General features: G+C 43.9%; 1 protein-coding gene and 1 long non-coding RNA gene across 3 annotated transcripts in view; one reads left to right on the forward strand and one right to left on the reverse strand.

Moving 5' to 3' along the window:
• Positions 1-17,327, forward strand: part of LOC116912159 (ATP-binding cassette sub-family G member 3-like) — a 44,969-nt gene extending 27,642 nt beyond the window's left edge. The window contains exons 9-14 of one of the 2 annotated variants that reach the window (XM_032916080.1): positions 1,426-1,515; positions 2,893-3,017; positions 7,519-7,673; positions 13,596-13,685; positions 14,514-14,599; positions 16,448-17,308. In XM_032916080.1, coding sequence (XP_032771971.1) covers positions 1,426-1,515; positions 2,893-3,017; positions 7,519-7,673; positions 13,596-13,685; positions 14,514-14,599; positions 16,448-16,637 — 736 coding nt within the window. In that variant the 3' untranslated portion in view covers positions 16,638-17,308. Of the gene's footprint in view, positions 1-1,425; positions 1,516-2,892; positions 3,018-7,518; positions 7,674-13,595; positions 13,686-14,513; positions 14,600-16,447 lie in introns of both variants that reach the window. The other variant, XM_032916079.1, reaches the window with a different exon arrangement.
• A 3,489-nt stretch (positions 17,328-20,816) lies between these two features.
• LOC116912162 lies at positions 20,817-22,559 on the reverse strand. The gene is made up of 3 exons (XR_004389427.1): positions 22,475-22,559; positions 21,141-21,319; positions 20,817-20,974 (listed from the first exon to the last, which is right to left on the reverse strand). It is a non-coding gene; the product is annotated as an uncharacterized LOC116912162 (long non-coding RNA).
• Between the last annotated feature and the right edge of the window lie 1,867 nt (positions 22,560-24,426).

Genomic DNA, 24,426 nt, shown 5'->3' on the forward strand with positions numbered 1-24,426 from the left:
GGCTCAGTGGATTTAAAACTAAATGTGTCTGTTCATTGCAGTGTGAGAGTCTAAGAGGAGGCTTCTGCCATGGTCTCTTCCTGTCTGGGCACCTTCTTTCAGGGCCCTCTCGGCAGAGGTGGCATTGCTGAGTCTTCCCCTAATGAGGACACAGACCACGCTGTGGGGCTCTACTCTTGTCATTTCATCTAAAGCTAATTAATTCCCAAAAGACACACTAAAAGGTCATTATATCAGGGAACATTATCAAATTATTGAATTTTTAGAAGACATACTTCAACCCATATATACTTCATGGGACTCACACTTTATGAGGGATAATTTAAAAAATCAGAACAGTTCTATATTTTTCCTTTCTTTCTTTTAAAAAAATATTTATTTAATTTTTTACATGTATGAGTGTTTACATGCATATCTCTCTGTGTACTATGTGTGTGCCTTGGTGCCATGATGTCAGATAAAGGCATCAGATCCCGTCTTAGCTGAGGTCACTCTTACTGCATTGAACCACCATGACCTAAAGCCAAGTTGGGGAGGAAAGGGTTTAATTGCCTTTTATTTCCACATTGTAGTCCATCACTGAGTAAATCAAGACAATATCTCACACAGAGCAGCAACCTGGAAGCAGGAACTCAGGCAGAGATCCTGGAAGGTGCTGTTTCCTGGCTTGTTCTCCATGAATTGCTCAGCCTGCTTTCCTATAGAACCCAGAACCACAGCCCAGGGATGCTACCAACCCCTGTGGACTGGGTTCTCCTATGTCAATCCCTAATTAGGAAAATGTTCTGCAGGCTTGCCTACAACTGGATCTTTTGGAAGCATTTTCTCAGTTCTCTCCTCTCAGATAATTCTAGCTTTGTCAAATTGACATAAAACTAGCTGGTAAAGGATCCCCTGCAACTCTAATGACAGATGGTTGTGACCTTCCATGTGGGTGCAAACCTGGGTCTTTGGGAAGCACTCTTTACTGTGAAGTCACCTCTCGAGGCCGGCTTGCTATCTATCTATCTATCTATCTATCTATCTATCTATCTATCTATCTATCATCCATCAATATCAATCATCTATCATCTATCTATCTATCATCTATCTATGGATCGAATCATCTGTCTATCAATCATCTAACTTTGTCATCTATCTATTGATATCAACCATCTATCATCCATCCAATTGTCTGTCTGTCTGTCTTTCTTTCTGTCTGTCTTTCTACCTATCATCTATCTATGGATCTAACATATCTATCTGTCATCTATATATCGATATCATCTATCTATCTATCTATCTATCTATCTATCTATCTATCTATCACCTATCTAAAAGAAATGTCTGTGCAATGTCATTTAATCTACAGAGCAAGCTGTGTTGGGAGGAAACTGTCTTAATGTTGAATTTGCTGTTTGTTTTTCCTCCATTCTCTCTCAACAGAGCCGGCCTCCTTTACCTGCTCACAATCTTCCAGCGCATCACAAGTGGAGGTGTAGGCGAGCTCTTTGTGATTGACAGGGATCACTTTCTGTGAGTAGCCCCTGCTGCAACAGGCATCAGCCGCTGGTGATCAAAACCACTACATTCATAGTTGGACCTTGAGCTTTATCTCACGAGTTACCGGTATTTCTCCTGGTTTGTTTTGGTTGAAAAAATAAATTATGAAATTGTGTGTTTATCATGTGGTACCATGTGTTACAAAGTATGTATAGAGATTACTAATATTAACTGAAGAAGTGGGTGGGTATTCAAGAGTAGAGGTATATGCAGCTCAGTGGAATTTCGAAGTTGGGATGTGGTCACCAGGTCTCAGTGCTGTAGACAAAGCAGCAGTAGGAAGATGAAAATCATTCATGCATCCCTAAAATGATGTCAGGTTTCTGATAGAGCTTTAGTGTGCTGGTTTACAGGAAATTGGAGCTGGAGAGCTAAACCTGCACAGGAACGAGAGTGTGCACCGCCCTTGGACAAAGGGCAAGAAAGAGCCAGAGAGATGCTCTATAGTGAACAGCTGTCTGTTCTCCTGTGCTTGTCAAACACGGAAGAAGACTTCCCTCGTGGCCTATGCTAAGGACTCACATTTGCTTACAAGCGCATGCCAAGAAAAGAATCATCAGAGAGGAGCTGAGGGCATAGCTCAGTTGGTAGAGTGCTTGCTTAGCACATATGAAGCCCTGGGGAAGACTCACAGTACCACATTAACCTCAGCAGGGAGATATTTCATAATTCTAGAACTTGGGGATGGGACAGGAGGATGGTCATTTTAGCTACACATGGAGTTTGAGGTCAGCCTGCACGAGTGGTCCTTTCTCAAAAACAAAACAAAATCAGAGATGTAATGAAGACACCGGCAGGGATGAGCCTGGAGTTTGGAATGGCTTAGGGGTAGCTGCTAGGAAGGGGAAGGACTAGGTGTGGTAGCTGTTGAGGATTCATGGTTGTAAAGTGAGATTATTGAAGGAAGAAGTCTTTCCCTAAATGAGAGATGCAGAAGAGAAGGATGTAGTGGCTGTAGGGTGACCTCAGAGGGCCAGTGTCACCTTCCTCATAAGAAGGGCATGGAGAGGAGTCTCCATGACTACTGCCTGAAGTGAGGTACTGAGAGCTGAAGTACCTCAGGGAGCCAGCTTCAGAGGAGCAGAGTCTCTGAGGAGAGTGCGACCATCAGACTGTTTACCCACAGGGGCTGTTCTGTGGCCTAGTGGACCAAATGGGATTTCTTTGATGGGAGTCACAGTGAGAATGCCACAATGGTGGTGGCCTAGAGATGCTGGTTCAAAGAATGGGAGGTGTATGGGAGTTGCCTTCATAGTCTCCCTGTGGTATCAGAGGTCAGGCTAGCCATCACCTCACCTGTGCTTGCTGGACCAATCTATGGATGTCTAATGGGGACTTTTGTTTCTGTAGACATGAGCACACCAGTGGATACTACAGAGTGTCATCCTATTTCTTTGGGAAATTTCTGGCTGAGCTAATACCCAGAAGGCTGTTGCCAAGTATGATATTTACTCTTATAACATACTTCATAGCAGGTGAGCAACAAAACCAGAGAATGCATCTTTAGGCTTTGATGAGCATGTTTTGTTTTGTACAACCATGATATGTCTTAAAGTATAAAATGGTTTCTCCACAGTGTGTAGTCTACAACAGGTGACTGATGTGAGTACAGTCTCCAAGACTCCTTAACAAAAAAACACCAAAAGCTGTTTATGAAACTGCATTCTTAGTGACAGATTTTGTACATTATGACGAATGTAGAAATAGCTCTCAAATTTGAGGCAGAGCTAACGGACCGACAACATTTATCATTAGTTATCTCTCCAGATGTATTTTAAAAGGTTAATTTTCTTTTGTGTGTTTGCACCCTCCTCTTTTTCTGTATGTGTTTTTGTGTATGTATGTGTGTGTGTGTGTGTGTGTGTGTGTGTGTGTGTGTGTGTGTGTGTGCGCGCGCGCACACGTGTGTCCTAACTGAACACAGCACCTGGGAGACCAGAGGAGGATGCCAAATCACCTAGAACTGGAGTTACAGGGGAATGTGAGCTACCATGTGGGTGCTGGGAACTGAATCCAGGGCCTCTGCAAGAATGGCACATGCTCTGAGTCACTGAGGCACGTCTCTAGCTAACCATATATTTTTGGTTTTGTATATGTCTTTATGTGAGTAAAATATTGAAAAGTGGATAATACCTCATACACATGTATGTGTGTAAGGAGACTAATGTGTACACTGTTTTACGGTACCAGCTTGCCAAGAAGGAGGACAGTGGATGGGGTTTGTTGAAAGGAACTTATAGAGATCGTTACTTAGAACCTGTGCACATTTTTGAGTTTTATGGTTAGGCTTCATCCTTGACTCTAGAATTTCCAAATTTTTAACATATACATACATCATTTGTAAATGACTACAGATAAAGCTTAGAGTTCATTTAAGAAAATATTCATCATCTAGAATCAGTCATTTATGCCATAGGATGGCTTATGGATAAATTTTCTTGTCCTGCAAGCCTGACAACCTTAATCTGATGCCCTGAATTCAAAGTAGAAGAGAAACAACTGCAGAAAGTCATCCTCACCAGGACACACGCACACCAGGACACATGCACACCAGGACACATGTATACCATGACCCATGCACAGCATGATGCATGTGCACACCAGGATATACCTATACCATGACCCAAGCACAGCATGACGCATGTGCACACCAGGATACACCTATACCATGACACAAGCACAGCATGACACATGTGCAAAATGACACATGTGCACACCATGATACACATATACAATGGCACATGCACAGCCTGACACATGTGCACAATGACACATGTGCACACCATAATACACGTATACCATGCCACATGCACAGCCTGACACATGTGCACACCATGATACACACACACCATAACTCAAGCACAGCATGACACATGTGCACACCAGGATACACGTATACCATGGCACATGCACAGCATAACACATGTCCACAATAACACATGTACACTATTACATGTGCATACCATGATACATTCAGACCATGGCCCATGTACACATGGCCAATGAACACCATGCACATGAATACCAACACACATGCACACCATGATGCATGTACACCATAACACAAGCATATCACAACACATGCACAGCATATCACAACACATGCACACTATGAAACATGCACACCAGACACATGCATACCAGCCATAATGACACCAGTATTTATGCATATCTTGGCACATGTACAGCATGACACACGCACACCATGACACATGCAGACTATGGCCCATGTATGAATGGCCAATGAACACCATGGCACATGAATATCAACACATGTGCACACCATGATGCATGCAGACCATGACATATGCACACCATTATACATGCACACTATGTCCCACGCACACCATGACAGATGTATATTATGGCACATACACACCATGGCACAAGCACAGTGTGAGATATAAACACAATACTTGCACACCATGACACATGCACACCATAACAGACGCTCACAATGAAACATGCACAACATGACACAAGCACACCACAACACGTGCACACCATTAACATGTGCAACATGGCACATGCACACCATGACGTATGCACACAATGATTCATGCACACTGTGGAACATGCTCACCATCTCACATGCACATCATGACATATGTACAGCATAACACATGTATACCATGATACATGCATATAGTGATAGGTGCATACTCTGACACCTACACACCATGACGTATTCACACTATGATAAATGCACACTGTGGCACATGAAAATCCTAACACGTTCACTCCCTGACACATGCACACTGTGATACATGTATACCATGCCACATGCACACTGTGACACATGTACATCATGACGGATGCACTCCATGGCACCTGATGCACACCATGATACATGCATACAGTGGCACATGCAAACCTGACAGTTAACACCATGATATATGCACACCATAGAACACACCACGACACTTGTAGACCATCACATCGCACACCATGACATATGAACTCCATGCCACATGCATACAATCACACATGCATGGCATGCCATATACACACCCTGGCACATGAACACCATCATGCACGCACACTGTGGCACACACACACACACACACACACACACACACACACACACACACACACACACACACACACACACACACACCATGACATATGCATACCCTGGCACATGCACACAGTCCCATATGCACACGGTGGCACATGAACACCATCACACACACATCATGACATATGCACACCACTGCAAATGCACACAGTCCCATATGCACACCATGGCGCATGAACACCATAACACATGCACACCATGACACATGCACACCCTGGCACATGCACACAGTCCCATATGCACACCATGGCACATGAACACCATCACATATTCACACCGTGGCACATGAACACCATCACACACACACACACACACACACACACACACACACCATGACATATGCACACCATTGCACATGCACAGAGTCCCATATCCACACCATGACGCATGAACACCATCACATATGCACACTCTGGCACATGGACACCAACACACACATACACACACACACACACACCATGACATATGCACACCATGGCTCACGAACACCATGGCACACGAACACCCCACATACAACACGCACACCATGATACATACACACCCATATCCACACCATGATAATAATAAGAATAATTTCTAAACAATTAGAGATGGAATTTACCTCCCCCAGATTCCATCTTATTTTCCTGTGACTATTATAAAAAAAACAACTATTTATGACTCATGCATTAGCTCTGTAAAGAGTATGAATCAGCTTATGAAGCTTACTGCCCTCCTCTGTAGTTGTGCCATTTTCTAGAGAAAAATAAAGCTGGAGGCACCCTCCCGTTGCTAGGTGTGAAAACCACCAGCTGCGAGGTTGTTCAAATCATTGCCTTAGACGACTTACCACACATCAAGAAAGGAAGTCAGGGTAGGAACTCAAGCAGGAACCTGGAGGCAGAAGCTGAACTGAGGCCACAGAATAATGCTTCCTACTAGCTGGCTTGCTTCTAAAGACAGGGGCACAGCATGATGCATGCACCCCATATTTTAAAATAGAATTAAAAAATCCTGTATAACAATTCTCTGTGGTCACATGGAAGGAATTGATGAAATTGGAACCCAGAGTAGTTCCTTTTTCTTTTCCTTTCCAACATACAGTTTCTCTGTATCAAGCCCTGGCTGTCTGGACTGTCTTTGCAGATCAGGGTAGCCTTGAACTCACAGTGATTTACCTGCCTCTGCCTCTCAAGTGCTTGTGAAAAGGGCCAGAAGCATTTCTTCATTGAGGTTCCTCTTCCCACATGGCCCTAGCTTGTGATAGATGGGTAAAAACTAACCAGCACAATCCTGATCTCAATTTCCTTATTAATGGAATTATAATAAACACGGGGGGACGTGGACAGGAGTGTTTTCTCTTGGTGAGTCTCCTGTGAGAGAAGGCATAGAATTTTGGCTAACTACAGTACCTGTAGCTCTCCAGGTTGGGATCTCGTAAGCTGTTCTTAACTATGTATAAATGAGAACATGTGTTATATGGAAAGGTACTTTTCTGGTGAGTCGGGAAGGAAAGCCATATCGGGGTCTGGGTAGGTGACTCATCAGATAAGAGTACTTGCTGCTCTTCCAGGGTCGCCACATCTGGTTCCCAGCACACACGTCATTGGTCAGCTTTCAAAGGCTTGGAACTCCTGCTGTGAAAGATCTGATGCTGTCTTCTGGCCTCCATAGGGAAACTGCACACGTGTGGCATACTTCCACACAGACACAATAAATACACATTTAAAAATAGAATAAAAAATCTGTCTAATAACTCTCTGTGATCACATGGAAGGACATGATGAAAGGGGAGACCCAGAGTAGTTGGGTGGCTTTAGAATGGTTACCCGTCCCTGTGATTGTTAAAGTATTATTTGAACAATGAACAGTTCTCCTGACTTGGGAAGCTGGACTAATTCATTTTTTTTTTCTTTAAGGAGGAAGAATGAGCATGAGCTCTTTCTTCGCTATGCTATTTACCATCATGATGCTGTTTTTTTCGGTCAGCTCCCTGCCACTGTCTATAAGAACCGGGGAGAATGCAGTGGCTGTCCCAAAATTGGTTGAGACCATCTACTTTGTGATCATGCTGGTGAGTGTTTTTCTTTTCTTTTCTTTTCTTTTCTTTTCTTTTCTTTTCTTTATTAACTTGAGTATTTCTTATTTACATTTCAATTGTTATTCCCTTTCCCGGTTTCCAGGCCAACATCCCCCTAGCCCCTCCACCTCCCCTTCTATATGGGTGTTCCCCTCCCCATCCTCCCCCCATTGCCGCCCTCCCCACAACAGTCACGTTCACTGGGGGTTCAGTCTTGGCAGGACCAAGGGCTTCCCCTTCCACTGGTGCTCTTACTAGGCTATTCATTGCTACCTATGAGGTCAGAGTCCAGGGTCAGTCCATGTATAGGCTTTAGGTAGTGGCTTAGTCCCTGGAAGCTCTGGTTGCTTGGCATTGTTGTTCATAAGGGGTCTCGAGCCCCTTCAAGCTCTTCCAGTCCTTTCTCTGATTCCCTCAATGGGGGTCCCGTTCTCAGTTCAGTGGTTTGCTGCTGGCATTTGCCTCTGTATTTGCTGTATTCTGGCTGTGTCTCTCATGACAGATCTACATCTGGTTCCTGTCGGCCTGTACTTCTTTGCTTCATCCATCTTATCTACTTTGGTGGTTGTATATGTATGGGCCACATGTCGGGTAGGCTCAGAATGGGTATTCCTTCTGCCTCAGTTCTAAACTTTACCTCCCTATTCCCTCCCAAGGGTATTCTTGTTCCCCTTTTAAAGAAGGAGTGAAGCATTCACATTTTGGTCATCCTTCTTGAGTTTCATGTGTTCTGTGCATCTAGGGCAATTCAAGCATTTGGGCTAATAGCCACTTATCAAAGAGTGCATACCATGTGTGTTTTTCTGTGATTGGGTTACCTCACTCAGGATGATATTTTCCAGTTCCATCCATTTGCCTATGAATTTCATAAAGTCATTGTTTTTGATAGCTGAGTAATATTCCATTGTGTAGATGTACGTTTTCTGTATCCATTTCTGTATCTGGGTTCTTTTTTTTTTTTTTCCAGAGCTGGGGACCGAACTCAGGGCCTTGCGCTTGCTAGGCAAGCGCTCTACCACTGAGCTAAATCCCCAACCCCGGGCATCTGGGTTCTTTCCAGCTTCTGGCTATTATAAATAAGGCTGCTATGAACATAGTGGAGCATGTGTCTTTGTTATATGTTGGGGCAGCTTTTGGGTATATGCCCAAGAGAGGTACAGTTGGTTCCTCAGGTAGTTCAGTGTCCAATTTTCTGAGGAACCTCCAGACTGATTTCCAGAATGGTTGTACCAGTCTGCAATCCCACCAACAATGGAGGAGTGTTCTTCTTTCTCCACATCCTTGCCAGCATTTGCTGTCGCCTGAGTTTTTGATCTTGGTGAGTGTTTTCCTAAGAGAAAAAAACTTCCTCTGTTCTTGTTGAACATGTAGCCTGCTTGATAAATCAGTACTTGGGACATGAAGCCACATGCTAAAGCTTATTGTCATAGAGGAGGAGCTGCCTTTCTTCCTCCTCCTCCTCCTCCTCCTCCTCATCCTCCTCATCCTCCTCATCCCCCTCCTCCTCTTCCTATTCTATGTCTGTTGATCTATGTCAGTCCTAGGATGTAGCTAACAGGCCATTTCTAGTGGGTTCTTAAAAGATATTTCCTGGGACTGTATTAGAAACCATAATAATTTGGAATTCAGTAAAGGCTGCGGTTGGCTGATTCCCTCACTGAGGGAGCAGATTGCTGCCTTACTTTCATGCTGGTGTAAGAGATTTGCTGCCATGTTAGCTACAGCAGAGATGACCTGGTTTATTCACTGGTCTCTAATGGGAAAGCAAAGGTCATGAGAATGCAAGTGTTCATCAGGAGGAGGCTATCTCAGGGCTCCCTTGTGTCCTGAAAAGCATTAGAAACAGCGGGAGATTCCAGAGTCCTCAGCAGTAAGTCAGACTTCTGTGTTAGCATACGTCTGCTCATCTCTGTAGAAATGATTGTTCAGTCTTACATGTCCATAAATGATACCCTTACTGTATAGGAATCAACAGACAAGTGAACCAGATTCTACACTTTCCCACCAAGCAGAGCAGATGAATAGAACTACTGAATGTGCTACAGTTTGCATCATTTCTTCTGGTGCAAGGACATCCTGTAGCTTGGCAATGCGAGATGCGTGGCTTTGAGAAAGTGCTCAGTTTGTTTCTATTTCCTATCTATATGGTCATATACATATGGCCACCCAGTGACGTAAATCTTCAATAAATATGTTTTTATTTAAATCTTGTTTGAGGTATATAAATGCCTGTAAGGTGTGGTGATCAAGTCCACCCCTATTCTCCCCGCCACCAAATTCCTCTTCCATGGGGATTTTTGAATGAGAAATGTCCATGAGCCTTAGGGGATGCTGGGTTCACAATTGCTTATGCTGTGTGAGGTAGAGACATGATGGGGCAAGTATGTCACTGGGCAGCATTGGGTGGCCATAGTCTTGCCCCATTTGTGAATCTCTCCCTGCTTTGTGCATTCATGGGAACACGTGAGCATTCGGCTTCCTCATCCCACATCCATGCCTGCCGCCTGCTGCCATAACCCCCTGCCAAGATGGACTCTCATCACTCTGGAAACTGAAGGCTGAACAAACTTCTGCAAGTGGCACCTTATGAGCATCTGAAAAGCAGCTGCTCCATTTCCTGTCACGCTTACTTCTCCCATCCCGCCTCATGCTTTGTTTCGCTTTTTATAAACAGGGCCACCGTAGACTGTCTACAGGTGCCTGTGTATAGGGCCATATACTGAAGCAAAGGCTGGCTTCCTGAGGCTTCATCTTTAAAGAAAAATGGCTCCCCATTCCCAGCAGCCAGCAGCCTCCAATAGCTCTCCAGCTAAGGGTGGGACTTCCTGTCCACCTCTCCCTTCCATGCTGGGATGCTGCTGCCATGATCTAGGTCAAGTGTTTCACATGTCGTCACAACTGTTTTGCATTCACATGTGTCACTGCACAGTTGTGACTGGATGGCCCTGCTTCACTGTACCCACTGCTTCCGGCTCTTACAATCTTTCACCTGACCTCACCGTGATCCATAAGCCTTGGGAGGAGAGGTGCGATGCAGACTTCCTGTTCAGGGTTGGATCCTTTGCAGTCTCTTTTCCTCTGCATGTTGGGGGTCTCTGCATCAATCCATCACCTTCTACTGATGTTGTGGGTCTCTGTCCATCAAAGAAGGGAAACCAATGCCCTCCTGCATGTCAGCAGATTTACAGGCCTTCTCCCCAGGGAAACTCTCTTAGATTACAGTTTCGCCAAGATTTCTCTGCTAAACTTACCAGCCCATCATTTCCTGCTAGGGGACCAAACAAAACAAAACAGAAAACAAACTGAAGCTAAACTGGGAGGGCCCCTTTCCTGAGATGTGAACTGAAACCACCATTCAGAAGGTTTCAGACCACCTTCCAGAAGGGACAGAACATAACAATGCTCAGGGAAACGGATGGTCTCACACAGGAAAAGCCTTAATAATTTAAAAATCTTGTTTATGATTTTTAGAAATGATAATAAAAATTTTTCATTATAACTAAAGCAGCTTTTCTACTAAGTGTTCAACTGTGAGTATCAAGTCTTAGACTTACTTAGAAAAAAAGCCAAAACCTTTCTTGGGACAAATTCACATGTCCCAAGTTTTCCCCTTTGAATCATGCAGGCAGCCTTTAAAGTTAATTCTCAGGAGCATCCTAACAGCACTCTAGTGTTGCTAGAGTTCACTTTGTTAAGCTTCTGAGGCAGGGAATCACTGGCTCGGGCATCCTTCGAGTTGAATGGGACACTGATCCTACAGAGCAAACGGCAGGCAAGATTCTTTATAAGAGAAGGGGACATGTGATAAAGCTTGCTAGAGTCTCCTGCTCTTGTTCCCAGATGTTCAGGCAAACCTCCAGAAACCCTCCTATCAGTGGAGAAGATGAATTATTCCTCATACAAGCGGGGGATGAATCCTCTCACCAAACGGTTGTGATCCCTCCAGTGGGTGGTGCTTCCTCCAGTGGGTTGTGATCCCTCCAGTGGGTGGTGGTCCCTCCAGTGGGTGGTGATCTCCCCAGTGGGTAGTGCTCCCTGCGGTGAGTGGTGATCCCCCCAGTGGGTGGTGACATCTCCAGCAGTCTTCCTGTTGTTATTGTTCAGCATTGTTCTTGCTAATCTGTTTGGTTTTTTCTGTTGTTGTTGTTTTTGTTTTTTTTGTATTTCTATGTGAAATTTGAGGGTTTTTTTTTTTCAATTTTTGTAATTTATATTAGAAATTTGATGGGGACTGCATTGAATCTAATGACTGCTTTTGCTAGGATGCATGTTTCATAATATTTATCTTATAGAATATAAGCATAAGACATCTTTCTGTCTTTTAGTATGTTCTTCAATTTATTTATTTTCAGTTTCTTAACATTTTTATTGTAGAAATATTTCACTTAGTTGAATTTTTTCCAAGATATTCACTTCCCCATTTTTGGAGTTACTGTAAATGAAATTTCCCCCCTTATTTCTTTCCCATTATGTTTATAATTTGTGTTTAGAAAAAGCTCTGACTTCTGTGTGTGTTGTCATGGTGTTTTATCACAGCAATTAAGACATTAAGACAACTGGTCATTGTATACATTTTCTATATGTGACCTTAAAAACTAGTTCTGAAGCTGAATGTCCTATTTTATACATAAGCATTTGTTCAGGTCAAGTCTGAATGCACACACACTGTCATTCCTCTGACTATTCTGGTATACTGAAGATGAGACAGGACAAGTATGAACTGTCTCTTGCTTATCCCCATCAGTCCTTTCTGGCAACTCTGTATGATTCTGTTTGGTAGCTTTTTAAAATGAGGGATTGGGCACTTTTTCTGCTGTTCTTCATCAGCGTAGTTTATCAGTTCTAGGGTTGAAATTGTCTTCAGGCTGTAGATTAATTGAATACCAAATTACTCCTAGTCATGAAAAGAGTCAACACTCTTATAAATAACGTCTTGTTTGTTTGTGGAAGTAGAAGTGCATGTAGGATGCTCAGTGTTCATCCTAGTGAGGGTTTCTACTACTGGAAGGGAACACTATGCCTCAAGTATGTTATGGAAGAAAGGGTTTTAAGGTTATACTTGTATATGTTCATCGGCAAAGGGGGTCATGGCAGAAACTCACGTTTACCAGGCAGTGAGGCAGGAATTGATGGTATAGAGGCAATGGAGGGGTGTTGCTTATGGGATTGCTCCCTATGGCTTGCTCAGCCTGTTTCTTATAGAAACCAGGACCACAGCCTAGGGATGGTAACACCCACAATGGGCTGGACTCTGCCCTATTAACCAATAGTAAAAAATGGCCCTTTGACTTGACTACAAAGGGTTTTATAGAGACATTTTCTTGTGAATTTCCTCCATTCTAGTGAATTTAGTTTTTTGTCAAGTTGACATAAAATGAGCCAAGAAAGCATTCTTTCAGGATATATTCCTAACTGGTGCTAGTTTTATTAGAAAAGTAACTACACTTGACTTGTAATATTGTCAGAGATTCAACTAATCATATATTAACAATATATTAAACTATATATCAAATAATGTTTCTGTTCTGAATATCGCCACTCCAAGGATTACACGATATAAACTATGGAGCTACATGAATTACATACAATAAGGAATCTGGGATGATTAAAAGCATGTTGCATGGAGGTATTTAAAGCATTAAGGGGTGTGCAGATCGCATGCCATCTTGAAGACAGCATAAGCATCTCTACGGTTTGGATTCTGCAGAGTGGGGTGACAGGGTCTTCTTTTAAAAACCACAGAGAAACTTGGCTTTGCCAAGAGTGCAGGCTTTGGATTAGAGGTAACTGAAAGAATGTTTTTAAAGATCTGGTCTGAAGGCCAAGAGCAGAAATGGTCAGAAGGATGTGGGGGTCTTGAAGAGGAAGTTACTTGTCTAGGATTCTTAGTCACTGGACTGGTTATGCTCTTTGTAGGTTTTTTTAGGTTTATCACTATATTCTGGAAGCCTCCTGCCTCAGCTCTCATGGATTCAATACTTTAGCATTCCTCATTATGGATTTAAGGTAAGCTGTCCTCTCTGTCACTCTATTTGGGGTCTCCAATTATAGTAACCAAAATGAGTCCCACCCGGTCCTTTCATCAGCAATAATCTCTAACCAGCTCCGGCCCAGGAATGTCCTTCCAGGGGCAAAAGAGGAACAATTTTTTGTTAGTTTAACTTGGCCTAAGGTCAGTAAGTCACCTGTGCCTTTCCCATGTCACGTGTTATTGGAGAGAACTGAAGGGGGAGAGAAAGCTGAGAGCAAAGAGGAAAGGTAGACAAAACGATTTTTAAAAAAGAACCCTAGTGTTTCTGTCCAGTGAAGAATTGATGACTGGGTCAGAGACTACGATGTATAGTTCATATCAGGAAATTACAGGAAACAGAAACCATGTAATACTCACAGCCATATTGGCTACACACGCTTTCTCTGCAGCGGAGTGCATCTCAGTGTCCTTTTACTCCCATAATTACAGCTGGTTTTGATGAAAACAAGCAAGAACATATTCCTCCTATAACCCAATAGTATTGTTTTAATCATAGCTCTTATGGTTGCAAAATTAGAGTGCAAAGAAGGAGGATGTGTAGGGTAATTTAGTTAGAGATTTCACATTTTAGTCAGTGGGAAACATCATTATTTCAATCATAAGCCTTTGGATTCTGGAGCAGCCCAGACGGGGACACAGGTGGACTGAGCAGACTATGAACCTGGTTGGGTTTTTTTTTTTTTAATGTTTTACAAATAGTGGTAAAGATTGTACTTGAAGATATAGCTGTGTTTACTCTTTGGAAACATATGAAAATGAAATATAAGGCTGTTTTCCTTTCCTTGCTCCTGCTTGTGTTACAGGCTTTGCTGCACAATGAATTCCTCGGACAAAACTTCTGTCCAGAACACAGGATGGAAGAAGTCAATGGATGCCATAACTATGTAATGTAAGCTTGAGCTCAGGGTCATGATGGGGCATAGAATTAGCATTAGACTTAGAGGGGACCTGCCGGTAAGACCAGGGTTAACACTCTGTCCTTTGCCTGTTCCCCAGAGTGAGTCCCTGTGCACCAGAGGACATAGTTTCAACACTACACCGTAGTATTGATAATGTGCAGAAAAGATTCTTTAGGGCATCGTGGAGAAGAGTTTTGGTGCTTTGATTGTGGATTTGAGTTTCAGAACATTCGAGTTTGACATAAGCTGCTCTAATAGGCTAACAAAGCCATATAGTTTCTAAATGTATATGGTACGGTACCTATGAGCTGATTCTGAAAATGTCGGGACAGCAAGGGTGAGCTTTGCCTGCCAGCATTCAGGGTCATGCCTCTGCCTCACACTCTGGAAGATGTCAAGAAATCAAAGACTAGTGTTTGTGTGTGTGTGTGTGTGTGTGTGTGTGTGTGTGTGTGTGTGTGTGTGTAAAAAATGTCCTATCAGAGAATGTGCCCTGCGATAAAGGATATAAATAATTCAGCATGTTGAGAAAAGTATCTTTCTTGTCTAATACTATTAAAATAAAAACATAGATTTTTGATAAAACTTATCCTTTTTTTTTTTCACAGCTGGGGACTGAACCCAGGGCCTTGTGCTTGCTAGGCAAGCGCTATACCACTGAGCTAAATCCCCAACCCCAAAACTGATCTGTTTTAAACTTACAATACCTTCACTTTGTGTGATTTTACTTATGATTTGATTTTCATATATAAAGCAGAGAGAAATATTGTGATACGTTAAATCTCTCATGAATATTCAAAATACTAATGAAGAATTGCAGAGAAAATTTTTCATTTTGATTTACTGATGAGAAAACCTGTTTGGAGAGAGACCTTATTTCTCATATTCTCTCTCCTGGTGTGGCCTGGGCTCTTCTAATACAACTTCCTTAGGAGTTCCTGGTCAGGAGGACATGGATGGGAAAGTGAAAGCAGAGGGCCATCCCCATTCTTCCTCCTCATAGGTTCATCCCCTCAAGAGGAAGAAATCTGCTCTTTCAGAAGATTTGTGGTCTTCTAAATCCTAAGAGATACAAGGGAACAGAGTCACAGGGATGGAGAGTCACAGGCAGCAATTCTGGCTCTATGCAGAATTCTCCATAGCAGCTCCTATGCTAATCTGTGTCAGGCCCACTGCACGCTGCTGTGCTCCCACTGCTACCACAGGCTCAGGCTGTCACCTGTGCTGCTAGGGATGTCCTATAGCTAAGCTCTGTGGTGTTACTTCAGTCTTAGTACAGGAGCAGACAGAAATTTACTAACTCCTGCCTGCAACATCTGTTCTCCTCTGGTCCCAGGCCTAGAATTCCATGCTTCTGTTCTTGTGCATGACCGTCTACTGGGTCAGCGCAGTCCTTGGAATGTCCATGTCATTAGGAAGCTGGGGTTTTCTGCTTCAGGAGTAGCAATACTTGACCCATGCTTTTACCCTTCGTAGAGAGCAGCATTATGGATTTAGAAACAAATAACACCATGAAGTGAACAGGGTTGGATCACAGTGCAGTTGTGTAAAGCTGCCGTGGTTCTTAGGTCTCCATCCTATACGCTTTTAAGTAGATATGGTAGCTACTCTTCTCTGGATAGTTTTTAAAATTAACTCAGGTGCCTGACTCAAATAGTTTCAGTTGATTGTCATATTACATACAAATTCATAAGCACATCATGACGACTGTCATTTAAATAAAAGGGAGAAAATTTTCATGAAAATTTTAATGTGTTGAAATTATGAGTTTTTAAGGGAAGCAACAATAAATATATTGAATAAACTCTGACATTACCTTTGCGTGTGTTGAATTACAGATGTACTGGTGAAGAATTCTTGATGATCCAGGGCATCGATCTCTCATCGTGGGGCTTCTGGGAGAATCACCTGGCTTTAGCTTGTATAATGATTATCCTCTTAACAATTACCTATGTGCAGTTATTACAGGTTAAGACATTAGAAGTTCTTAGATCGCGGGGGAGGAATGTTCTTCAGTTGTTTAACTAAATACCAAAGTATCTTCTGAATGTCTGTAATTGTATTCCTGGACAAATGCTACATCCAGCATGACCCAGAGAGGATCCCTCTGCTGTGAACACTGATGAACGTAGAGACTCATGGCTGCTCACACTACAGGGCTAAGGGACACTCCAGTGCTTATCTCCAACAGGACACCTATTGCGTGCCCTCTATAGCTCAGAGCATTGTAGAGTAGAAAGAGTGCAGGAGCCAGAATATGAGAAGAAGGAATAGAAATGCAATATTGTGGTCCTGCACAGCCAAGGCAACCATGGTCTGTGTCTCAACTCTATGGCTACCTACACAAGACTGGATCCATCATCAGCACAGAAAGAACAGAGGAGAACTCAATGGGCCCATCCCCCATTCTGCTCAACTATTGGCTACTGGCAGATCATGGGGGAGAGGCAGTCATTGATTTCACATGTATGTTCACATTTGAGCCTAGAGACTCCAAAGTCTGAAACACTCTGATCCCACACGCAGCCCTGTTTAAACTCTGTGGGTCATAAGACAAAGATGTGGATGTGAGAAAGAGACTTGTAAAGAAGAGTATTTCAAGGGAGTGTAAGGAAAATGAGAGAGGTGGACGGAGGGGGAAATGGCTGAAATGCATTATATATGGAATTGTATATTTTTAAAAATAAAATTATAGAAAAACAACTTTTGTGTAAAGTATCCAATGAAGTTTTCCTTTTTAATATTTTGGTATCTCATTCTGTAAATCAGCGATGGTTTTTAAAATTGACAAAACAACAAGATAAACTATAGAGGCCAAGCCCCAAACTAACAATAGTAAGTATTGCATGCTAGTTCATCTCATCCATAAAAATCATGAGACATAATTCATCAATTAAATTAACCTGGAAAAGGAGAATTTGTCCTAGAAAATTTTGCATCCATTGGTATCAGTTCCATCTCTACAGTGAGAATGTAATGGCCAATGATCCGTGATTGGTGGTGGGAAGATCAGGTTCAAGGTCATGCTCAGCTCCATACTATGCTTGAGGCTAACCTGGGCTACAAAAGACACTATGTCAAAACAAAAACAAGCGAAAGCCCACACATAATAAGTGACTATAAAAATATTCCTAATAAGCTCATTGAGGAAGGGAGATTTAAGGGGAGTGTCTCAGAGTTTCTGTGGCTACAACAAAACATCATGGCAAAAAGCGAGTTGGGGAGGAAAGGGTTTATCCAGATTACACTTCCACACTGGTGGTCACCACTTAAGGAAGTCAGGACTGGATCTAATGCAGAGCAGGAACCTGGAGGTAGGAGCTGCTGGAAGGGCCATGGAGGGTGCTAAGTGCTGGCTTGCTTCACATGGCTTTCTTATAGTGCTTTCTCACAGGACCCAGGACCACCAGCCCAGGCTGACACCACCATAATGAGCTGCACCCTCCCCCATCAGTCACTAGTTAAGAAAGTATTATTTTATGGGGGCATCTTCTCAATTGAGGTTCCTTGCTCTCTGATGACCAAGTTGTCATAAAAATAGCCAGCACAGATGGATAATTCTCTGTGGTGATGTGTAATGGTTCAGGAGTCTTAACTGAGGGCGTTGGCTATAATTAAAGCCATAATTAAAGACAGGGTTCTCATGTTATGAAATGGCTCTTGTTCAAAGATCCCCAGAGCAGGGAGACCCTCACTCAAGTCTTGGGATGAAGCGCCCACCCAAGAACTCACACAAGACTATCCTTGCTGTAATCACATGAGGTTTATAGATAGGAACCAGTGCACTGGGGTCGAGACTCATATCCCACGCAGCGGCAGTGGAGTTTGACCCCGAGGGGCTGGGAGAAGGGGTATTTAAAGGGAGAAAGCACAACCGAGGAGGCAGGGATGGTGTCATTGGAAAGTGTAAAGAATACCAGTGAAAAATCACAAGGAGAAACTCTCTGTTTTTCAAGATTGTTTCCTAGGAGAAGCTGTCTCCTGCTTCTCAGATTTTTAACTTCATGGTCCCTTAGTTCCCAGGAGAGGCTTCCTGGAACATACAATTCTGAGGCCTAACCTGTTTCTTCTGCTCTAAACTTTGTGTCTAGGGGGGCAACTTTAAAACTTTTACCTTTCACTGAGACATTTCAGGGTAAACTCTGGATGTGAAAAGTCACTTAACCTCCAGGATTAACTTGGTGGTGTGCGGTTTGGCTAGAGGCTCTCAAAAGGAAAGCTCCTGAGACACAGATGTTTGGGCTTGGTCTTCCACATTTGTGTCTGTACAAACTACCTCTTGGAACAATTGCCCACTCCCAGATCTGCTAGTTCCCAAGATCCTTTGCAGTCCTGGAGATTACAGGCTATTTTTTACTAGCTGCTATATCTGCACCTTCACAGGTCTAGCCCTTGTGTTTCTACAATTAACTTTCATAACTCCCTCGTTCATTCTTTTTCCATAAAAGGAAAGTACTCATCAGTGATATTCATCAGTGTTTTTAAACATCTTGAGCATTGATGTGTAGTGTAACAAAATATCCATTTGGGCTCTTGTTATAGACTCAGTGTTTTCATAGTCCTTCCTGCTGGCCCCCACCCCCACCCCCGTTCAGTCATTCCTTTGTGACTCTGCTGACCACAAAAATCTCTCTCTAGCAGGGATTCACAGCTGCCACAGTAGGCTAGTACTCAGCTAGGGGACCTTCATCCTCCTTCCTGTCCTCCATTTAGGTCTCTCTGGACTTACCTCAGTGCTGCTGCTGCCTGCCCACATGAGCCACTTCATCCCCAATCCTATTCTGCGCCTCCTAGGGGGTTCAGGCTTTGACCAGTGAGGCAGAGATTTCCTAGCTCATTCCTGCCTCCTACAGTGTATTCTATATCTGGACCTTGTTCCCACCCACTTCCGGGCCTTGTCCCCACCCACTTCCGGGCCTTGTCCCCACCCACTTCTCAGTCAGTTTATCTTTGCTCAGTTTATTAACTTGCCCAAAATCCATGTTGTCCTCACTGCCTCCCAACCCGCTGGAGTCACAGCAGGATACCTCTACCTTTGGTTTCACCTTCAAAGTTTTCATGCATACAGAAATTTTAGGAAGATTGTCATGGTGGTTTCAGCAAGCTTGACAAAGGGAGCAGCACTCTTAGGAGGTGTGGCTTTGTTGGTGGAAGGGCACCCCTGTGGGGCTGGGCTTTGAAGCTCTACCCAGTGCAGAAAAGCCAGATTTCTCCTAGCAAACTTCAGATCAAGATGTACAACTGTCAGCTCCTCCTGAGCCTTACCTGCACGGACGCTGCCCTGCTCCTGCTAATTGATAACGGACTGAACCCATGAACCTGTAGGACACCCCAATTAAATGTTGTCCCTTGTAAGAGTTCTTGGTCATAGTGTCTCTTCAGAGCAATAATTCCAAACTGAGACAATGTATTTATTTATGAGACCAATTTTCTCTTTTGGCTTGTGCACAGTGGTTATCCAGGCTGATGGGCCAGTGATTTCCAGAAGTCTGCCCACATCCACTGTCCCAGCATTACAGTTAGAGTGTGACTGCCGACCCACCTGTGTGCTGGCGCTGAGCAGGTGCACATGCATGTGCACCAAACACCCCACTTACTGAATTCTGTCTCTCCTCACAATCCTGGATCTGTTTTTCTGGAGTATTCATTAGGGACCAGGTGTGAGAACCAAACCCGGGAGAGCAACTCTGAAACAGACCCAAGGGCCTCAGCACGAACTCAGAAGGAACAGAAGTGATCACCGTGTATCAGGTCCTGATTCTGTGGCCTTCTGCCGTCCTGACCTTGTTAATCACTTCCAGAATCCACTACCACAGAGTAGAGAAATGGAGTAATCACCTTGCCAGCTTTCATCACTAGAGCCTGTGCAGGAAGTGGAAGACACAATCCAGAAAGTCTACCGACGAGTGCTTGTGTGTCAAGAGTTCCCTGCCTGCTATTGTTCCCTTCCACTCCTCACTGGTGTCAGTAGAAAAGCTCACTGAGAATGCAGTAGACTCTCATTCACTTTTTATAATAATGGCTTTTTTATAAAATGAAGTGGTAGTTGCAGCTGTTAAGTACGAGGACTGGGGTAGATTCTTAGGTTGGAGTTCAGCTCACTTCTCCCAATTATGTGGAAATAGGCATATTATGAAAAATGTGCTTATTCTATCTGGGAATTTATTGCATGGTATCCAGGAGAGACACGGTTAGGTGTGGCTGACATGACATTTAGTCTACACTCTGAGTCTCTTGTCTTCTTATCCTTTTCTTCTCTCTTCGTTTTTAAAGCAATGTTCAGTGATCCACCTCATTGCCTTGGGAACACAAGAACATGGCAAACCAGACAGCAGCAGACGTGAAGAAGGGAGAAGAGGGTAGAACTGAAGGACAGTGAGACAGAAAAAAATACAATAATGTCATCGAACAATAAATGAAGAGAGAAGCCAGATCGGTGGACTGTTAGCAAACTAGCAAAGAAAAATGCACACCGACAGTAGACATATTACATCAGATACCAACGAAGTTCAGAAATTCATAAGGATATACCTGAAAATCTTATGTTCTAGATTCCAAGTAGAGGGCAGAAGCAGTCTTTGTAGCCCAGGCTACAACTTCCTATGTAGCACAGGCTGTCCTTCAACTTGGAAACCTTGGGCCTCAGGCTATGAGTCCTGAGATTATAGGTGTCTGTTCCTACCTTCCATCCCAGAAGTGCTCTCAATGTTCTGTTAAAAAAAAAACCCTCTGAGTCTCCCAATTACAAATGTGTCACATGGTAAATGTATCTTGCATTCTGTGACATTGGTGTTTCCCTCCCTCCCTCACTGAACCTGAGGAATGAACTGGAGGATTTCTGACAGACAGAATGCTGGCCAGTAGCCCCAGGGACCCTCATGCCTCTCCTTCCCATTGGCAGGCTTTTCCCTGGGTGCTGGGATCTGAACTCAGGACCTTATGCTTAGAAGTCAGTCCACTGCCCCAGCCTCTTCCCACTTTGTGTGTATTTGGACTCCAGTAAAAGGTAACCCTAACGAAAGCTATTTAAAATGTTATTCTTTGAGAATTTCGAGAATTTAATACATAGGATGGATTAACCACAGTCAGCCTCACTTAATCTCCACTGCTGCCTTCCCACAGGATTCCCCTCAGAGTCCTCTCCCAAATGCAGCTTCCTCCTCCTTTTCTCTCTCCCTCCCTCCTCTCTCCCTCCTCCTCCTCCTCCCTCTTTCCTCCCCTTCAATAACCCCTGGAGTCCAGTCAGAGCTGCCCATACACTCCTCAGTGTAAAAACCTCCCCTGGGCAGTCAGCACACCGAGGACCACTCTCCTGAAGAAAACTGACTGACTTTTCCTCCCCTGGCAGTCACCAACTGTCACAGTTCCTCAGCTAGAGGTGTGTGTTGCTGGGGAGGGGCGGGGGGAGGCGGGGAGGATATGCGGGTTCCTCCCTAATCCAGGCTAGAATGTTAAAACTGATTGGGTAGTGAAATTCACTCTTCAGCCTTTAACTTTAACGGGTCTATGATGCGTCCGTTGCTGCACACAGAGCATCGTCTGACCCAGGTTAACAGTCCAAGTGCAATCACTCCGTCTTTTTGTTCTTTTGGAGATAAAAGTTTAATGTTTAGCCAAGGCACACAAACCCAATCCTCCTGCCTTAGCCTCTCAGTTACAAAGATTACAACTGTGAACAATTGTTCTCTTGAATTATAAAAAGAAACGACAAACGAAGTTATATTAACAACCTTCACGCCCAAGGAAACAAATCCCCTGCAGTCGTGACCCCTTGTTTGTCCCTTTCTGCTTTATTCTCATGTTCACTTTCTGATTGCTATCCCGCCGCCAATTCAGTTAATAAGAGGGGGAAAAGGCACTTTTACTTTTCTTTCCCCCTCTTCATCCAGATGTCAGATCCTCAACATCCAGCACTGATTCGACCCTGATCTAGGGCATAGTGCAGACTGCCCAGCTCTCTCAGTCTTACTGACCCCGTGGCGTCCCAACCACTTAGCTCATAAGAACCCTGACTCCCTACCCCATGGCGTGCAACTTCCAAGCCTCTCTTCCTGCTCAGCCCAGATCACAGCCAGATCTTCACCTTCCTTCCCTGGCAGCCTCTGGGAAGAAGCAAGGGACTCTGGCAGAGGCTACAGGCTCCTTGGGCAGCGCGGTGAGTCGCTCTTTTCCCCCCTGCATCTGCCTGCAGTGAGTGTGGGAGAGCAGGACTGGCTTTATTATTTCAGAGTTAACATTAGACACCTCTCCAATTTACAGTGCACAGTCTGTACTTCCGGGTACATTCACAGGTGCTCAAGCATGTTTCCAGCACCTACGCTGCTTATTTAAACCCGGAGATGCTTTTCAGCAGGGTTTCTGGGACTTTTCAGAGTCTGGGGGCAGGGGCGGGGCAGGGGCGGGGCAGGGCAGGGGCGAACACTGTGGAGGGAGATCCTAGGGTACTTGTAAAGTCAGTTCTTCCAACTTTTGAGGCAAAGTCCCTCCCATGTTTCATTCAGCACAGTGTTCCAGGTCAGATGGCCCTTCAGCTTCCACTTGAATTCTGTGGTGGGATTACCAAGGCATGGCTCCTTAATCTCCTTTCTATGGAGTTCTATGGAGTTCCGGGGCTACAACTCGGATCATCAGCCTTGTGCAGAGCCATCAGGTTGAACCCTGGATGCTGTTCAGACACTTTTTCATCCTGTACGGTTTAGAGGATCAAATCCAGAGCCTTGCATACGCCAGGCAAGCGCTCTGCCAGTCCCGAGGGATTTTAAATATCGAAGCATCTCATCTACTTATAGGGTAATTTGACTTCTTCCTTTCTGGTTTGTATCTCTTTTGTATTTTTCTCCTGACTTACTGCTCTGATGACTCAAACTTATTTTAAATAATAGTTGATGGAAAGGTCACCCTTGGCTCCATGTTGATGTTAGAGGAAGTAATTTCAGTCATTCCCCGTGGAGTATAGTGCTGCTGATAGGATTCTCACAGTAGCCCTGATTACCTGGAGGTGTGAGCTTTCTCTTCCTGGTTTGTTCAGGGCTTTAATCAAGAATGAGTTTAGGCTTTCAAAGTTTCCATCTATTGAGATTCATAATGTCATTCTTTTTTTATTGGCTATTTTTAAATTTACATTTCAAATGTTATTCCCTTTCCCAGTTTTCAGTCCATAAGCTCCCTATCCCATCCCTACTCCCCCTTCTTCTGTGAGGGTGTTCCCCCTCCCCAACAACCCATCCTTTCCCTCTTCCCCGCCCTGACATTCCCCTACACTGGGGGGTCCAGCCTTGGCAGAACCAAGGGCTTCTCCTTCCATTGGTGCCCAACAAAGACATCCTCTGCTACATATGCAGCTGGAGCCATGGGTCTGTGTATGTATAGTCTTGGATGGTGGTTTAGTCCCTGGGAGCTCTGGATGGTTGGTATTTTTGTTCTTATGGGGTTGCGAACCCCTTCAGCTCCTGTAATCCTTTCTCTAACTCCTCCAATGGGGACCCCATACTTAGTTCAATGGTTGGCTATGAGCATTTGCCTCTGTATTTGTCATGCTCTGGCTGAGCCTCTCAGGAGACACCTATATCAGGCTCCTGTCAGCGTGCACTGCTTGGCTTCATCAATATAGTCTAGGTTTGGTGGCTATATATATGGGCTGAATCCCCAGGTGGGGCAGACTCCAAATGGTCATTCCCTCAGTCTCTGCTCCAAACTTCATCTCCATATCTCCTCCTATGAATATATTTGTTCCCTATTTTAAGAAGAACTCAAGCATCCACACTTTGGTCATCCTTCTTCTTGAGCTTCATGAGGTCTATGCATTGTATCTTAGGTA

This window comes from Rattus rattus, chromosome 11, assembly GCF_011064425.1.
Source record: "Rattus rattus isolate New Zealand chromosome 11, Rrattus_CSIRO_v1, whole genome shotgun sequence".
Lineage (NCBI taxonomy): Eukaryota > Metazoa > Chordata > Mammalia > Rodentia > Muridae > Rattus > Rattus rattus.